At 52.5% G+C, this 17,750-nt stretch overlaps 1 protein-coding gene and 1 pseudogene across 6 annotated transcripts in view; one reads left to right on the plus strand and one right to left on the minus strand.

Annotated features, from left to right (window-relative positions):
• Nucleotides 1-275: 275 nt before the first annotated feature.
• Nucleotides 276-6,461, minus strand: LOC308278467 (cell division control protein 42 homolog; annotated as a pseudogene). The gene is made up of 2 exons: nt 6,348-6,461; nt 276-833 (listed from the first exon to the last, which is right to left on the minus strand). The product of its transcript is annotated as a cell division control protein 42 homolog (transcript).
• The window catches only part of EEFSEC (eukaryotic elongation factor, selenocysteine-tRNA specific), a gene marked incomplete at both ends in the record, with an annotated part of 101,619 nt that continues 90,328 nt past the window's right edge, over nt 6,460-17,750 (plus strand). For all 5 annotated transcript variants that reach the window (XM_080718110.1, XM_080718111.1, XM_080718113.1 and 2 more), the window contains one exon: nt 6,460-6,721. In XM_080718110.1, coding sequence (XP_080574236.1) covers nt 6,460-6,721 — 262 coding nt within the window. The remainder of the gene's footprint in view (nt 6,722-17,750) is intronic.

Consider the following 17,750-nt stretch of genomic DNA (forward strand, 5'->3'; position numbering starts at 1 on the left):
CAGAACGGAACCATGAATTGGCTTCAACAATTCAAATTAGTCCGATACAGAGTCATCACAAGCATGCCTTGCTCTTGAACAGAAAAGTTTTTTTGAGACAACCAAACAAAAAACTAGTACTGATCACTTTCCTGACAATACACAATTACTCAAAATTAACTAGTACTGGGAGGGGGAAAGGAGGCCATGCCTATGGGCCTTGTCTCACACGAGCGCATGTGGGTAGGTGCGGGGCATCTGTCGTTATTGCAGAAACGAATTTTAATCTTTAAACTTTAGTTTGATTTCAACATGGCTTTTAGTATGATGCCGACACCAGCTGTGGAGCGGTGTTCACAGCAGCACACACCTGCGGCTCTTCTTAGGTTCTGGAGGCTCCGGGGCAGCCAATATGGCTTCGTCAAACACATTCTTCAGGCCCTTCTGTGTGAGTGCAGGACGCTCCACGTACTTGACAGCTTCAGATCGCCGCTAGCTTTTCAGCAGTCTCTGGAGTGATGGCTTCTGTTTGTTCTTGGCGAGCTTCTCAACGGTAGAGGGGTCATCTCTGAGATCATCGGGGTCCCAACAAGCAAGAAAGGAGTCTTTGGACAGTGGTGAGGTATCTCAGGCGCTCACTTTTCTTTCACATTTTCAAATGAGGAAGGAGAGACCACTGAGAAACAGACTAGAAATACATCTGTTTGTGGATAACTCAGCGGTCGTAATCTGCCATAATCCTCTTGACCTCCGTATCAGAGTCCAAGAGCTCTCCACCAATCATAACTGTGACTGCAGTTATCAAAAACAGTTGGTACAGCCGGGCGTGGTGGCGCACGCTTGTCATCCCCGCGCTGGGGAGGCGGAGACGGGAGGATGGCGCGGGTTCGAAGCCGGCCGCGCGCGCTGGCTTAGGAGACCCTGTTTCCAAATAAAAATGTAAAAATAGGTCTGGGAGTGTAGCCCGGAGGTAGAAGGGCTTCCAGGAACCCCAGTACCACCAAAAATAAAAATAAAAATAAAAAATAAATAAAGCTGCAGTAGTTCCTGAAGTGCACACTCTACCTTCTACCCTTCTACCTCCGGGCTACACTCCCAGACCTATTTTTACATTTGTATTTGGAAACAGGGTCTCCTAAGCCAGCGCTGGCTTTGAACCCGCGCGATCCTCCTGTCTCCGCCTCCCAAGCGCGGGGATGACAAGCGTGCGCCACCACACCCGGCTTATTTTCACTTTTAAATCTAAATTTCTTTCTCTTCTTTTTGTGATACTGGGGATTGAACCGAGGGACATTCTACCTCTGAGTTACACCCCCACCCCTACTTTATTTCTATAAGTTTCACTACTTGTTGAGGCTGTCCTCAAACCTGTCATCCTCCTGTCTCAGCCTCCCAGGTACTGAGATGACGGGCGTGCATCGCCACACCCAACCAAATCTCAATTTCTAATTATTCACATAATTTTGGGTCAATTTTCTCTCTCCTGCCTATCTACTTTCATTATGAAGACCACATTTGGGGGGATTGAACTTGGGAGTATTCTACCTCTGAGCTATACCCTGTAGTCCTATTTTTTTTTATTCTTTATTTTGAAACCTGCTCTCACTAAGTTGTGAGGTCCTCACTAAGTAGCTGAGGCTGGCCACGAACCTGCGGTCCTCCTGCCTCAGCCTCCCAAGTACTGGGATGACAAGCGTGCGCCACCACGCTCAGCCCTATTTTATTTTTTATTTTGAAACAGGGTCTCCCTAGCCAGGCATGGTGGCGCACGCTTGTCATCCCCGCGCTTGGGAGGCTGAGGCAGGAGGATCGCACTGGTTCAAAGCCAGCCTCAGCTACTTAGTGAGGCTCTCAGCAACTTAGCGAGACCCTGTTTCCAAATAAAATATAAAAAAGGTCTGGGAGTATAGCCTGGAGGTAGAAAGCCTCTGGGTTCCACACCCAATACCACCAAAAAAAAAAAAAAAAAAAAAGAAACAGGGTCTCCCTAAATTTGTAACGCCAGCCTCAAACCTGCGGTCCTCCTGCCTCAGCCTCCCAAGTACTAGGATTACAGGCGTGTACCACGGTGCCCGGCTCCTAAAAATCTACTGGAACATTCTGATGCCGACTTAGCACACAGGAGAAATGAGGGTGTTACAGACTTTGGTATGGGTTAGAGACACCATCTGAGCTTCAGGGACGCAAGCTTCCTAGACTTCTTCTGACCTCCGCGTGGATGCGGCGTCAGCTGCTGAGTTTACGCTGGGCACATCGGGTGACAGCTGAAGGCCTGGTGACAGCCCCCTCTGGAGTTTGCATGACATTCGCCAAGGAAGCACACGGTTAATTCAATCAATCGCCGGCCAGGTAGATCGCCTCAGAGAACAGGGAAATTTCCATTTCATTCCCGAAACTATCTTTAAAGCAAAAGCTCAAATCAAAGAGAGAAGTATATTAACTTCCTCTGGGCAAATTTATAATTAATCCTGGATTAATTGGCCTTAATGAAGTTGAATTAATTAGTGGCTGTTTGTAAAGAACTTTGAACCGCCTTAGTACACAATAGCATTAAAGAATCAGAAAGGAACCGGCGTCCTATTAACAGCAAGAACAAATCCTGAATAATCACCGTTCTGCACTTGTTTTCCAGCAGTAATTCTTGCGGGGACTGTGTGCAGCCTGTGGAACTGCACGGGACCCGGTGTCTGCAGCAGAGGATGCTGCCTTCCTGGGCTGGAGTTGTGTGGGTGAGTCCATGCAAGTAGTTGTGGTGAAACCTGTAATCCCGGTACCTGGGAGGCTGAGACAGGAGGATCCCAGGTTCCAGGACAGCCTGAGCCACTTAGCAAGACCCTGTTTTGAAGTGAGAAATAAAAAGGGATAAGAGTGTAGCTCAGAACACCCCTTGGTTCAAGCCTCAGCACTACAAGAAGTGAAAAACAAAGGGGTGGGGGTGTCACCCAGTTTAAAACACCCCTGGGTATAATCTCCAGTAGCACCAAAAAAAAAAGAAGAAAAAAAAAAAAGAAGAAAAAAATTCCTTGACAAGGTAACACTTGCACATGATTTAAAATTCAAAAGATGCCAATGTATCTCGAGTAAAATGTCTTCCTCTCTTCCCTCCAGCCCACCAGTTATCCTCCCTGGAGATAGCACTTATGGAGCGCCACCTCTAAGCAGATACCTGGGTAAAGCTGGAGCCCGAGGAGTAACAGCTGGGAGAGACAGATAGTAAGAGAACGAAACTAGAAAAGTAGGTTAAAGAGAGATATGTGGAAAAGAAGAGAACCGGAGCGGGTGCTATGGCTTGTATCTGGATGGCCCCCAAGGCCTCATGTGTTCAGAAGTAGGACTTGGGGGAGTGACTGGATCAGGAGGGCTCTGCCCTCGGTCTGTGCACTTGTCCATTCTTAGCTGGGTGCACGCCCACTAGAAGGACCCAGCGGGCAGAAGTAGGTTCCTGGGGGCGTTCCCCGGGGGCTTTGCCTTCTCTCTGTGGACTAGGAGCCGAGCAGCTCTCCTCTGCCAGGATGGCTCGGCCTTGGAGCCAGCCACCCCTGGACTGACCCCGTGAGGCTGTGGGCCAAATAAACCTCCCTACTCTAAACTGTGCTCGTCAGGTGTTTGGGTGATAGCAGTGGAAATGTGGTTAATGTGCTGGGGTGATCCTAAGTGGGTCCTGGGGGGCATGACCTCGGGGCTACTTCTGGTATCTCCAGCCTCTTCCCCTCTCTCTGATTCTTGGCTGCCAAAATAGGAGCAATTTTCCTTTTACCTGGGATTCACCCTCCTGGCCACGATGTCTCTTAAAGACTACAGCGAGGGGGCCCAGTGAATGCGGACGGAGACATCTGAAACCGTAAGCCAAAAATAAACCTGTCTCCCTATTTCTTCTTGGGTATTTTGTGACAGTAATGAAAAGCGGACACACATACTGAGCAACCGAAACTCATGTATCATTGGGGGAAATGCAAGATGGCACAGCCACTCTGGAAAATAGTTTACCTTTTTTTTTTTTTCTTTTCTTGGTACTAGAGATTGAACCCAGGGGCTTTCTACCTCTGAACTACATCCCAGCCCTATTTTACTTTTCAGTTTGAAACAGGGTCTCATTAAGTTGCTGAGGCTGGCCTCAAACCTGCAATCCTTGTGTCTCAGCCTCTCAAGTACTGGGATTACAGACATGTGCCATTATACCTAGCCTAGTCATTTCTCCACCCCCCCATCTCTCTCTCTCTCTCCCTTTCCCTCTCAGGTTGAAAACAGGCATTCTTCCTCTAAGCTATGCCCCAGCCCTTTATTTATTTATTTTTATTATTATTATTATTATTTTTGGTGGTACTGGGGTTCCTGGAAGCCCTTCTCCCTCCGGGCTACACTCCCAGACCTATTTTTACATTTTTATTTGGAAACAGGGTCTCCTAAGCCAGCGTGCGCGGCTGGCTTCGAACCTGCGCGATCCTCCTGTCTCCGCCTCCCAAGCGCGGGGATGACAAGCGCGCGCCACCACGCCCGGCAGCCCTTTATTTTTTTTTAAAATTTGAAACAGGGTCTCACTAAGGCACTGAGGCCAACTTTGAACCTGCAATCCTCCTGTCCCAGCCTCCCAGGGACCGGGATTTCAGGTACATGCCACCACACCCAGCCAGCACTTTATTAAGCGAAAATAAACACCCTATGACTTCACAATCCTACTTTTAGGTATTTATCCAAATGATGAAACTTATATTCCCACAAAAACTTCCATGAAAGTATTTAGAGTAGTTTTTTTGGGGGGATGATGAGCATTGTTTCTGGGGGCATTTTACCTCAAAGTTATATCCCCAGCCCTATTTTATTTTTTCATTTCTTATTTAAATTTTTTTTTTTTTTTGCGGGTCTGGGGATGGAACTCAGAGGCATTTGACCTCTGAGCTACACCCCCTGTCCTATTATTTTATTCTGTATTTTGAAACAGGGTCTCACTGAGTTGCACAGGGCCTCACTAAGTAGTTGAGGCTGTCCACGAACCACGATCCTCCGGTCTCAGCGTCCTGAATGCTGGGATGACAAGCGTGCGCCACCATGCTCGGCTCTTATTTTTTTTTATTTTAAAACCATCTCACTGAGTTGCTGAAACCGGCTGGGACCCTGTGAGCATCCTGTCTCAGTCTCTCAAGTGCTGGGATTACAGGTGTGTATCACCACACCTGATTGTTTTTTTTTTTTTGGGGGGGGGTGTCTTGGGGATTGAAATCAAGGGAATTCTATCTCTGAGCTAGACCCCCAGTCCTTTCTCCTCCTCCTTCTTTTTCTTCTTCTTCTTCGTCTTTTTTTTTTTTTTTTTTCAGTACTGGGGATGGAACCCAGGGGCACTGTACCTCTGAGATACACCCCAACCCTATTTTATTAGTCTTTTTTATTTATTTTATTTTTTTTGCAGTACTGTGAATGGAACTCAGAGGCATTCTACCTCTGAGCTACATCTCCAGTCCTATATTTTTTTAGTCTTTTTAGTTTTCTGAAACAGGGTGTCACTGACTTGCGAAGGGCCTAAGTAGCTGAGGCTGTCAATGAACTGCGATCCCGTCTCCACCTCCAGAATGCTGGGATTACAATGTGCACCACCACGCCCAATTCCTATCTTCTTTAGAAACAAGGTTTTGCTAGGCTGCTCAAGGTCTCACTGATTTGCTGAGGTCGGCTTCAAGCCTGTGATCCTCCTGTCTCAGGTACTGGGATTACGGGCCTATGCCACTACGCCTGGCTCTATTTCTTTTTCCTTTGAAACAGGGCGTCACTAAATTGTCCCAGGCCTTAAGTTGCTGAGGCTGGCCTCCAACGTCCTCCCATCTCAAGCCTCCCAAGTGCTGGGATGACAGGTGTTCACCACCACATCCAGCTATTATTTATTCACTTTTCTCTTGCGGTACTGGGGATGGAACGCAGGGGCACTGTACCTCTGAGCTACACCTCCAGCACTATTTCTTAGTCTTTTTAGTTTTTTGAGACAGGGTCTCACTGAGATGCCAAGGGCCTTGCTAAGTAGCTGAGGCTGTTCGCGAACCTCGATCCTCCGGTCTCGACCTCCCGAATGCTGGGATTACAAGCATACCACGCCCAGTGGTGGCCCGCGCTTATTTACTTTTGGTACTGATGGAAGCCAGGGGCACTCTATCTCCAGGCCACCCTCTCCAGCCTCATTTATTTTGGTGTGTGTGTGGGGGGGAGGGTGCTGGGGATGGAGCCCTGGGGCTTTCTACCCTTGGGCTGCACTCCCAGACCTATTTTCTATTTCATTTGGAAACAGGGTCTCACTAGGGTGCCGAGAGCCTCGCTCAGTAGCTGAGGCTGGCCTCGAACCCGTGCGGTCCCCGGGCTCGGCCTCCCAGGGCTGGCCCCCAGGCCTCCACGCCGGCCTCATCCCGCCAGGCGCCGGGAGGGGGCGGCAGCGCGGCGGAACCGCGCGCCCGGGCCGTGTTGCGGGGGGGCGGCTCGGCGGCGGAGCGGCGGCGCAGCATGGCCGGCCGGCGGGTGAACGTGAACGTGGGCGTGCTGGGCCACATCGACAGCGGCAAGACGGCGCTGGCGCGGGCGCTGAGCACCACGGCCTCCACGGCCGCCTTCGACAAGCAGCCGCAGAGCCGCGAGCGCGGCATCACGCTCGACCTGGGCTTCTCGTGCTTCGCCGTGCCGCCGTCCGCGGCGGGCGAGCCGCTGCTGCAGGTCACGCTGGTGGACTGCCCGGGGCACGCCTCGCTCATCAGGACCATCATCGGCGGTGAGTGGACGGCGGGCGGCGGGCAGCGGCGGCGGAGGGCGCAGTGCGCAGGCGCGGGCGGCGGCGGCGGCGGCGGAGGGCGCAGTGCGCAGGCGCGGGCGGCGGCAGCGGCGGCGGAGGGCGCAGTGCGCAGGCGCGGGCGGCGGCAGCGGCGGCGGAGGGCGCAGTGCGCAGGCGCGGGCGGCGGGCGGCGGCGGGCTCAGTGCGCAGGCGCGGGCGGCGGCGGCGGTGGCAGAGGGCTCAGTGCGCAGGCGCGGGCGCGGATCCCACTCACGGGGCAAGCTTGATTTAACCACGAACCACCGGTGCTGAGCATCCCGGTACCTGGGAGACTGAGGCAGGAGGGTCGCAGGTTCGAGGTCAGCCCCTTCACATTTAGCCAGCCCTTCGGCCACTTAGTGAGACCCAGGTTCAATGCCCCTGGGTTGACCCCCCAACACCCAAACAGCAGCAGCAGCAGCAGCAGCAGCAGCAGCCACCACCAACAAACAGAAGAACAAGTTCAGAGTTCACAAGCTGGGGTATACATGAAAAGCCCCGAGGGGGGGAAAAAAAGTTGCCACCCTCTGCCCTTTGATCTCTTGGGTCCTGTTCCTGTTTTCAGAAAAACTCCACATAAGCCAGGCTCAGGGGTGCGTGGCAGTCCTCCCAGTATTTGGGAGGCTGAGCCTGGACTGGCAGGTTCAAGGTCAACTCAACCAGAATAAAATAAGCCAGGGCCACTGTGCACACCTGTAATCCCAACACTTGGGAGGCCGAGGCCGGAGGATCACAGGCTTGAGGCTAGCCCCCACGGCTTAGCAAGACTCTATGCATACTAGAGAGAGACCTTGTTTCAAAACAAGTAATAAAAACAGTGCTGGGAGTAGGGCTGATGTGACTCCACTGCCCTGTTCTGGCATTCTCAGAGTGTACACTCTGGCCCCCGAGAGTTGTGTTTGATTCAGGTCAGGATTTTTCTCAAATCCATTTGAGAGCATAAATCTTTCAGGGTCAGAACTTTAAAAAGATTCAGTAATGTGTTTGGTAAAGACTCGGGTGGGGGTGAGGGCCTCAGACTCGTCCTCCATCTGATTCTACGAGGGAAGTGGGGAACTGAAAAATGCCTAGATCTCGGCCTGGCAATTTATAGTCCTCTGGTGGCTGCTAGGATTAACAGTGTATTGTCTCCCAGTCTTTTGTTCGGGTTGTTAATGAGCCGCAGAGGCTCTTCTGCCAGGACTTGTGGACCTGTCGCCTGGACCTCTCGCCTCCTGTGCCTCTGTGTAAGCGGTGCCTTCTGCTGGACTTGAGCCCTGTCTAGGCCCTGTCTGCCTGGAGCTGTTGAGGCACTCCTGAAATCCCACTACTCGGGAGGCTGAGACAGGAGGATCCCAGGTTTGAGGCCAGACCCAGCAAGTAATGAGACTCTTGGGAACCCAGCGAGACCCTGTTTCCCTTTCCCCTCCCTCCCTCTCTCTCTCTCTCTCTCTCTCTCTCTCTCTCTCTCTCTCAGCGAGACCCTGTTTCTTTCTCTCTCTCTCTGTCTCTCTGTCTCTCTCTCTGTCTCTGTCTCTATCACACACACACACACACACACACAAAAAAAAAAAACCATAAATAAAAGCGCTTGGGGGGTTTAACTCGAGGGTAGAATGCCTCTGGGTTCAATCCCCAGTATCAAAATAAATTAGTAAATAAGTAAATTCAAATAAATGGATTGGGAGGTAGCACAGTAGCAGAATGCCTCTAGGTTATTTTATTTACTTTTTTTTGTGTGTGGTACTGAGAATGGAACTCAGGGGCCTTCTACTTCCGGGATACACCCCCCAGACCTTTTTAAAAATATTTTAATTGGAAACCGAGTCTCACTAAGTTGCTGAGAGCCTCACTAAGTACCTGAGGCTGGCTTTGAACCTGTGCGATCTTTCTGTCTCAGCCTCCCAAGTACTGGGATTATAAAGTCTGTGCTACCACACACCCAGCTCTAGGTTATTTTATTATACTAAAATAAAAAGGGCTGGTGGGTAACTCAGTGGTATAGAGCGCCCCTGGGTTCTATTCCCAGTACCAAAACCAAAAAAACAAAACCCCACATGGCAGCCGGCCGTGGTGGGCACGCTTGTCATCCCCGCGCTTGGGAGGCTGAGACAGGAGGATCGCGCAGGTTCGAAGGCAGCCTCAGCTACTGAGTGAGGCCGTCAGCAACTTATGAGACTCTCTTTCCAAAATAAAGTATAAAAATAGGGCTGAGGGTGTAACCCGGAGATAGAATGCCTCTCAGTTCCATCCCCAGTACCCTAAAAAAAAAAAAAAAGAAAAGAAAAAAACCCACATGGCATACCTGGGATATACCCTCCAGGACTGTTTCTGCAACTTCCAACCCCAGTGGGTGCTACGGGCTGAAACTGGGTCGCCTCTGTTCGCCTGCTTCAAGCCCCTGGAAAGCCTGGCACAGTGGCACCTCCCCGCCCTCCTAGTGCTTGAGAGGCAGAGACTGGAGGATCGCAGGTTTCAGGCCAGCCTTGGCAATTAAGCGAGGCCCTCAGCATCTTAGACCCTGCTTCAGAATTTAAAAAGCGTAGCCGGGCGCGGTGGCGCACGCTTGCCATCCCCACGCTTGGGAGGTAGAGACAGGAGCATCGCGCAGGTTCGAAGCCAGCCTCGCTGACTTAAGAGACCCTGTTTCCAAATAAAATATAAAAAAAAAAAAATAGGTCTGGGCGTGTAGCCCAGAGGTAGAAGGGTTCCATCCCCAGTACCACCAAAAAACAAACAAACCAAAAAGCTTAAAGGAGCTGCGGGTGTGGCTTGGAGGTAGAATACCCCTGGGCTCAATGCCCAGCACCAAAATAAAAGAAATAACAGGTGGCGGGGTCCGCACAGGCCCTGCTTCAGCGTGCCTTGTCTCCAGGCCGGTACCCGTCCCAGCCCGCCCGCCCCACCGCGCCAGCGCCTCTCCCCTCCGGGGACTGGGGCGCCGCGCTTTCCCTCGCGCTGGACGCGGGTGACTTTGCCTGGGCGTGGTGACAGTCGGAGGGGCCCCGCCGTCAGAGACGCAGCCTGGACCTTATATTAATGTAGCATATTTGAGCAGGAGAGAAAAATGGGACCAGCTAGTCATATTTCATTCTGCCGGGCTCCATTTTTCTTCTCCTAGGGCATACCCTTGAGAACCAAAGATATCAAATGTTGAATCAAAGGATATTTTTGTAGTCATGCTACGAATTGGAAACAGTGGGAAGGCTCAGCCTTCCGAGGCAAGCGCTGAGCTGGAAGGTTAGACTCAAAGTCAGGAGGCAGCCCGGCCCGGAGAAGGCTTCTCAACCTTTTACCCAGCACCTCCTTTGTGTTGTATCAGCTTGCCTCGGGGTTTCCTTCCAGATCACTCCATCTAGGTTCGAAGATTTAGGCGGGCAGCCCAGGAGGCGCCTGTAAACGAAGCCATAAGACAGTTCCCTTCTCTGGCATTTATTTTTGATATTTTGGTACTAGAGATCGAACCCAGGGGTCTTCTCCCTCTGAGTTATACCCTCATCCCTTCTAATTTCATTTATTTATTTATTTATTTATTTATTTATTTATTTATTGTGGTGCTGGGAACTGAACCCAGGGGAATTCTATTGCCAAGCTATAATTCCCTGACCCATTTTATTTATTTATTTTTATTTGAAAATAGGTTCTTGCGAGGCTGCTGAGACTGTCCTTGAACCTTCGATCCTCCTGCCTCACCCTCCCAAGTGCTGGGATTACAGGTGTGAGCCACCATGCCCACTCCTTTTTTATTTTATTGTATATTATTTTATTTATTTATTTTGCAGTGCTGGGTGAACCTAGAGGCATTCTATCCCCAAACTATACCCCCAGCCCTATTTTTTTTTATTCTTTTTTTTTTCTTTGTGGTATTGGGGAGGTAGAACCCGGGGGTTTTTCTACCTCTGGGCTATACTCCAGACCTATTTTATACTTTATTTGGAAACAGGGTCTCACTAAGTTGCTGAGAGCCTCACTAACTAGCTGAGGCTGGCTTTGAACCTGTACCATCCTCCTGTCTCAGCCTCCCAAGCGCGGGGATGACAAGCGTGCGCCACCACGCCTGGCTGTGTGTGTGTATGTGGTATGGGGGATAAAACCCAGGGGCCTTCTAACTCCAGGCTATACTCCCAGACCTATTTTATACTTTATTTGGAAACAGGGTCTCACTAAGTTGCTGAAAACCTCACTCAGTAGCTGCAGCTGGCTTTGAACTTGTGCGATCCTCCTGTCTCAGCCTCCCAGGTACTGGGATTACAAACATGCGCCACCACGCTGGCTTATTCTTTATTTTGAAACAAGGTCTCACTGAGTTGCTGAGTTGCAAAGGGCCTCACTAAGTAGCTGAGGCTTTCATCAGGATCCTCTTGTCTCAGCCTCCCAAATGCTGAGATTACAAGCGTGCGCCACCAAGCCCGTCTCCTGTTGTATTGTATTGTATTGTATTGTATTGTATTGTATTGTATTGTATTGTATTGTATTGTATTGTATTGTATTTTCCGGGTCTGGGGATGGAACCCAGGGGCATTCAACCTCTGATCTACATCCCTTAACCTATTTTTTATTCTTTATTTTGAAACAGGGTCTCACTAAGTTAGAGAGGGCCTCACTAAGTAGCTGAGGCTGTCCACGAACCACGATCCTCCTGTCTCAGCCTCCTGAATGCTGGGATTACAAGCGTGCGCCACCACACCCGACTCCTTTTTTATTTTATTTATTTATTGGTGGTACTGGGGTTCCTGGAAACCCTTCTACCTCCGGGCTACACTCCCAGACCAACTCAGTGAAACCCTGTTTCCAAATAAAAAATGAAATAAGTGGGCTGGGGGGTAACTTGAAGGTAGAATGCTTGCCCCTGGGTTCTATCCTTAGCAACACACACACACACACTATATCTATCAGTCATCTATCTATCCACACACATATATAATAGTTCAGATGTAGAATGCCCTGGGTTCAGTGTAGTACTTCAAAAAAATAAAAGAAAAGAAAAAGGTAGGGTGGCCCAGCTGTCAGGACAGCGGGAGGCTCAGCCCCAGCCCTGGGGAGCCGGGAGGCGCCCGCAGTGTGCGCCGGGCTTCCTGAACGCCGGGCACGGAGAGGGAGCTGGGCTGTTGCGTGGACGCCCGGGTGGACACAGCGAGGACTCAGGCCGGGAGCGAGGGCCGCGAGGTCTTGAGGACGCTGCGCGTGGTCTGTCTCCTGAAGGAGCAGACGGTTTCCCAAATTGTTTCTTCCCACTGTGAGCCTGCTACCGAGTATCATCACTCAGGGTGAGCCTGCTACCGAGCATCATCACTCAGGGTGAGCCTGCTACTGAGTATCATCACTCAGTATGAGCCTGCTACTGTGCGTCATCACTCAGGGTGAGCCTGCTACCGAGTATCATCACTCAGGGTGAGCCTGCTACTGAGCATCATCACTCAGGGTGAGCCTGCTACCTAGTATCATCACTCAGGGTGAGCCTGCTACCGAGCGTCATCACTCAGGGTGAGCCTTCTATCGAGTATCATCACTCAGGGTGAGCCTGCTACCGAGCGTCATCACTCAGGGTGAGCTTGCTACTGAGCGTCATCACTCAGGGTGAGCCTGCCACCGACTACCATCACTCAGGGTGAGCCTGCTACCGTGCGTCATCACTCAGGGTGAGCCTGCTACCGAGCGTCATCACTCAGGGTGAGCCTGCTACCGAGCGTCATCACTCAGGGTGAGCCTGCCACCGAGCGTCATCACTCAGGGTGAGCCTGCCACCGAGTACCATCACTCAGTGTGAGCCTGCTACTGAGCGTCATCACTCAGGGTGAGCCTGCCACCGAGTACCATCACTCAGTGTGAGCACGTTCACCAGGCCTGGTGGTGCACACCCGCAATCCCAGTACGAGGGAGGCCAAGACAGGAGGACGGCAGGTTTGGGGGTAGCCTTGCCAATTCAGCAAGACCCCAGACCCTCAGCAATTCAGCAAAACCTTGTTTCCGAATCAAAAAATAATTAAATCAAAAGCTCCTTGGTTCAGTCCCCAGTACCCAAAGGAAGAAGGGAAGGCAGAACCGCGGCTTCCAAGGAGCTAGACACACGCGTCCGCCCGGTAAATGCAATTGTTTGCAAATAGAGATCTCCGCCTCCATTTTCCTCCGGATTATCTGACTTTTGTTCTTTGCTAATTAGGCCTTTTATTTTCCGAGGCGCGATTAGGCTCCCGCTGCTTTGAAGTGGCCTTTGTCGGCGGGCAGGGAGGAGGTGATCCTCCTCTGGCAGGAGAAAAAACAACTTTCACGGTCGGGAAAGAAGTTGACTTTCCCTCTTTCCCTATCTCCCGCCTTCGCGCCCTGCCTCCCTTGTCTCGGGGCCTTCGGGAAGGCTGAAACCATTTCCTTTGTCTCTAACCTACTTCCCGAGAATATTTATTTGTAGCCGTGCACAGGTGCTACAGAAAGATAAACCTGACTTTTTCCTTTTAAAAGTAGTGCTTGAAATTTGCAAGCATTGCCCCGCCTGGCTTCGGAGCCGGCCCGGCCTCTGCCTCTGTCCTGCCTCATCGACCTCTTGGTCTCCTTAAAACCCCTGGAGAGCCGGGCGTGGTGGCGCCCGCTGGGACCTGCAGGACTTGAGAGGCCGAGACGGGAGGATCGCAGGTCGAGGTCAGCCTCGGCTACTTAGGGAGGCCCTCCCTGTTTCAAAATAAAGAAGAAAAAGTAGGGTGTGCGTGGGGGTGAAGCTTGGAGGTAAAATGCCCTTGGGTGCAATCCCCGTTACTGCAAAAAATACAACAGAAAAAAAAAAAAACCTCAACAAAAACCCAAACAACACAACCAGCGGCTGCTGTGTGGTCCTTCCAGGCAGGTGACCTCCCCCCGCCGGCGAAGGGCTTCACCTCCGTCCCTTGGCACTGGGGTTGAGCCCGGGCGCTCGACCTCCCAGCTGTGCCCCCAGCCCTCTCTTGAGGGCTCCTTGAGTTGTGGCGGGCCTCGCCAGCTTGCTGAGGCTGGCTCGAACCTGCCGTCCTCCTGTCCTGGGATGACGGGAGGCCGCCTATGTGACGGTCAGCACTTTTTGTGTGTGTGCGGTACTGGGGATGGAACCCAGGGGCATTCTGCCCCCGAGTGACACTCCCAGCCCTATATTTTATTCTTTATTTTCAAACAGGGTCTCACTGAGTTGCAAAGGGCCTCACTAAGTAGCTGAGGCTGGCGGTGAACCACGATCCTCCCGTCTCAGCCTCCCGAATGCTGGGATGACCAGCGAGCGCCACCACGCCCGGCCGAACGAATGGACGGTCAGGTCCCAGCACCCGTGTCCCCCCACCCCCGGGGAGCTTTGAAGGGGACTTGCAGAGCTCAGCCTGAGGACGCCCGCCCCGGCTTAGACACTTAACCTTTCCAGGGAAATTCAATCCGTCCATTTTGTTTCTCAGGCCACTTTGCATAGCAAACTAGTTTAACTCGGAGCAGATTTCTGCCGAGCTGATGGTTAATTTCACGGCCCGCAGAGGGTCAGCACGCTAATGCCACGAACATGACGACCCCAGCAGCGCCCTCACCACACACGGCGAGCCCGGCGACCTGTTGTCCTGGACGCACCGTACGGGATCTCATTGAGTTATGGAGGGCCTCACTAAGTAGCTGAGGCTGGCCTTGAACCTGTGATCTTCCTGCCTCAGCCTCCCAAGTACTGGGATGACAAGCACACGCCACCACGCCTCGCTTATTTTTTATTTTGAATCAGGGTCTTGCTTAGTTGCTGAGTCTCAAACCTGCAATCCTCCTATCTCTGCCTCCCCAAGTACTAGGATTCCAGGTGTGCACGCTGTGCCAGGCATGGTATTGGAGATTGAAGCCCGGGGCATTTACCTCTGAGCTACACTCCAAGTCCTCTTTATTTTTTATTTTGAAACTGCGTCTCCGCTAGGTTGCTAAGAGTCTCACTACTTGCCAAGGCTGGCCTCTCACTTGTGATCCTCCTGTCTCAGCCTCCGAAGTGCTGAGATTCCACGTGTGTGCCACCGTACCCAGCTTTTCAGGGACAATTTTTTTTTTTTTTTTTTTGCAGTCTTGGGAATGGAACCCAGGGGCATTCTCTCTCTGAGCTATATCCCAGCCCTATATTTTATTCTTTATTTTGAAACAGGGTCTCACTGAATTGCAGAGGGCATTGGTAGTAGCTGAGGCTGGCCGTGAGCTCAGTCCTCCTGTCTCAGCCTCCCAGGTACCCGGCTTCCGAGCCAGGCTCAGGCGCGTTTTGAGAGCCGGCCCGCGAGTCCCCCAGACTGCGGCGTTCCCCTTCGCCCGCGTTTGAAGGGCAGAGTCCTCTCGTGGCGATCTCCAGCTTGACCCCGGTTGTTGAGACCTGCCGCAGGAAATTCGAACAAACTTGTACTTTGGTAATTCTCCTGCCTCTGTGAACCTTTAACCTCTGGGCCCCTCGGAGCCGGCCGCTCGGCAGCAGTGCGCCTGGGGCTTTCAAAGGGTATCGCTGAGCGCCGTCTGCTTCCACTTTGCTCCCACAGAGCTTTTGAGAAAGGTCTTAATTCAGACCTGATTCCGAGGCAGGAGCTGGGCGCGGGGGCTTGGCTCTTAGAGGCTGGTGCTGACCCTCCGCGCGCGGTCGGAGCCCCCAGACCGCGTCCCATTTTCTTGTCTTTCGCTGAGTTCTGGAGGCTGCCCTCCATCCTGCGATCCTCCTGTCTCAGCCTCCCAAATAGTAGGCTGACAGGCGGGCACCACCACGCCCGGCTCTCTGGAAGTCTTTAAAAAGGATGTAGTAGGAAAAGTTCCAGAGACAACCAATAAAGTTGCTTTTTGAGGAAGGCATGTTTTCTAGGAAAAGATAAGAGTCTCTTCTGGTTTCCGCTTATCCTCCGTCTCATCTGGAGATCTGTCCGCGGAGGATCTGGGGACACTGGCCAGCTCGCTGGTGACAGATCCGCGTGGTGCTCTGCCTGACACCTCCGAGCTGTGCTGTGCGGGCTCGGGCGCAAGAGGGCAGTGTGTGCGCGCCCTGGGAAGGGAGCGGAGTGCGGGTTCACCGGGCCGGGACGGTGAAATGACCTCAGACTTGCCGGAGACAAAATAAAGCCCAGGTCCCAGCGCCTGACCCCGTTAGAGAGCACTGCTCGCAGTCTCCTTGTCCTTAAAAGAAAACAGTGCTGCTTTCAACGTTTATTTTTAATTATTTTTTTAATCAATGAAAATACGGTTGGCAGGCTCGAACCGACAGCGACAGAGGTTAAACAGAATCGCAGAAGCAAAACAACTGCTTTCCAAAACCAGATGGAAGGTTTTTTTTTTTTTCCCCTCAAAGCAAGGGGTCAAATGTATTTTCTCCCCCCTTTCGCATCAGCAGAAAGATGATCAGACTGACTTGGGAGGCTCCTGAAAATGCAGACTGGGCCCTCCACTGGTCCCCCCCCCTTTTTTTTTTTTTTTTTTTTTTTGTTGTGGTGGGGATTGAACCCAGGGGCAGTCTATCTCTGAGCTCCACCCCAGCCCTATTTTATTTTTATTTTGAAACAGGGCCACAGGGCCTCAGTTAATGAGAATTTCACTTTTTTTTTTTTAGCGGTACTAGGGATGGAACCCAGGAGCCTTCTACCTCCAGGCTACACTCCCAGACCTATTTTATACTTTTTTAATTTTCTTTTTGGAAACAGGGTCTCCTAAGCCAGCGCGCGCGGCTGGCTTCGAACCTGCGCGATCCTCCTGTCTCCGCCTCCCAAGCGCGGGGATGACAAGCGTGCCCACCACGCCCGGCAGAGTCTCACTACTTGCTGAGGCTGTCCTCGAACTTGCGATCCTCCTGGAGTGTTCCCTGGTGTCTCATTTCCTTTCCCCCCTGGGGCCAGCACCCAGGTGCTCACAAGCCGGGCAGTTGCTTTCCACTGAGCTGGGTCCTCAGCCCCGTGGTGTATTTCTCTGGAGACTCTCAAGCCCGCAGGAGTCCTGGGTCACGCTGGGCTGGCCCCAGCCTCCAGCCTGCACCCACCTGGGGTCTTCTGGCTGGCTCGGGGGTCCCTGCGCCCTGCGCCTGGGCCTCAGAGGCTGCAGAGGGTGGGTGCCGGCGAGCCCACCTGGGGCCCCATACATGTTGTGTGCAGTGCATTCCGCAGGCTTTAGAAACACACACTGACTTTTCGTTTTGAACTGGGTTGAACCCAGGGCCGGTCTGCCTCCAAGCGATACCTCCAGCCCCTTAGTTTCTGTTTTGTAATCTAGTCTCGCTAAGTTACTGAGGCTGGCCTCAAACCTGCATCCTCCTGTCCCAGCCTGCCGAGTCCCAGGATCGCCAGTGCCCTGGCTCCCTTCGGCTTGCCCCGGCCCCGGATGCCCCGAGCACGGCCACACGCGCAGCCCGGCCGCGCCACCTCGCACCCACTGGCCCACAGACAGCTCCTGCCACCGCGGAGGAGTCCAGAGCCCGTGCGCCGAGCTAGGCACCGCGCAGCTGGGGTGGTCAGTCACGGCGGCTCCGCGCTTGGCCCACAGCATTTAATACAGCTGTTTTGGTTTGTGGATGGAACCCGGTGGCGTGCCGCCTCTGAGCTACACCCCAGCCGTATTTTCTTTTCTTTATTTTGTTCTTTTTCTGAAACAGGGTCTCACTAGGCGGCTGAGAGTCTGCTAAGTTGCCAAGGCTGGACTCAAACCTGCCATCCTCCTGTCTCAGCCTCCCAAGCATTACAGGACTGCGCTGCCACACCAGGCTCTTACTTGGTACAGGCTGGAGTTTGATGGCACGTGGGGAAAAGAGTCCTGGGTGGCCGTCTTGTCTTCTCCCCACGAACTTCCCGAGGCTGGCTTCCATTAGGAGGGTCTCGAGCTGTGGGCCTTCATAAGAAGCCCAGCTGCCTTCTCCCAGGACCGTGATTACTGAACGCGCCAGAGCCCTTCATTTGGGAAGGATCCTGTCTTCCTAGGGGCATGGTCCAAGTAGCTGGGAGGCTGAGACAGGAGGACCGCAGGTTCGAGACCAGCCTCGGCAAGTCAGCGAGGTTCCTCAGGAACGTAGGCCTGAGGTTTCAAA

The sequence above is a fragment of the Muscardinus avellanarius genome (assembly GCF_963383645.1).
Source record: "Muscardinus avellanarius genome assembly, chromosome: 22".
Lineage (NCBI taxonomy): Eukaryota > Metazoa > Chordata > Mammalia > Rodentia > Gliridae > Muscardinus > Muscardinus avellanarius.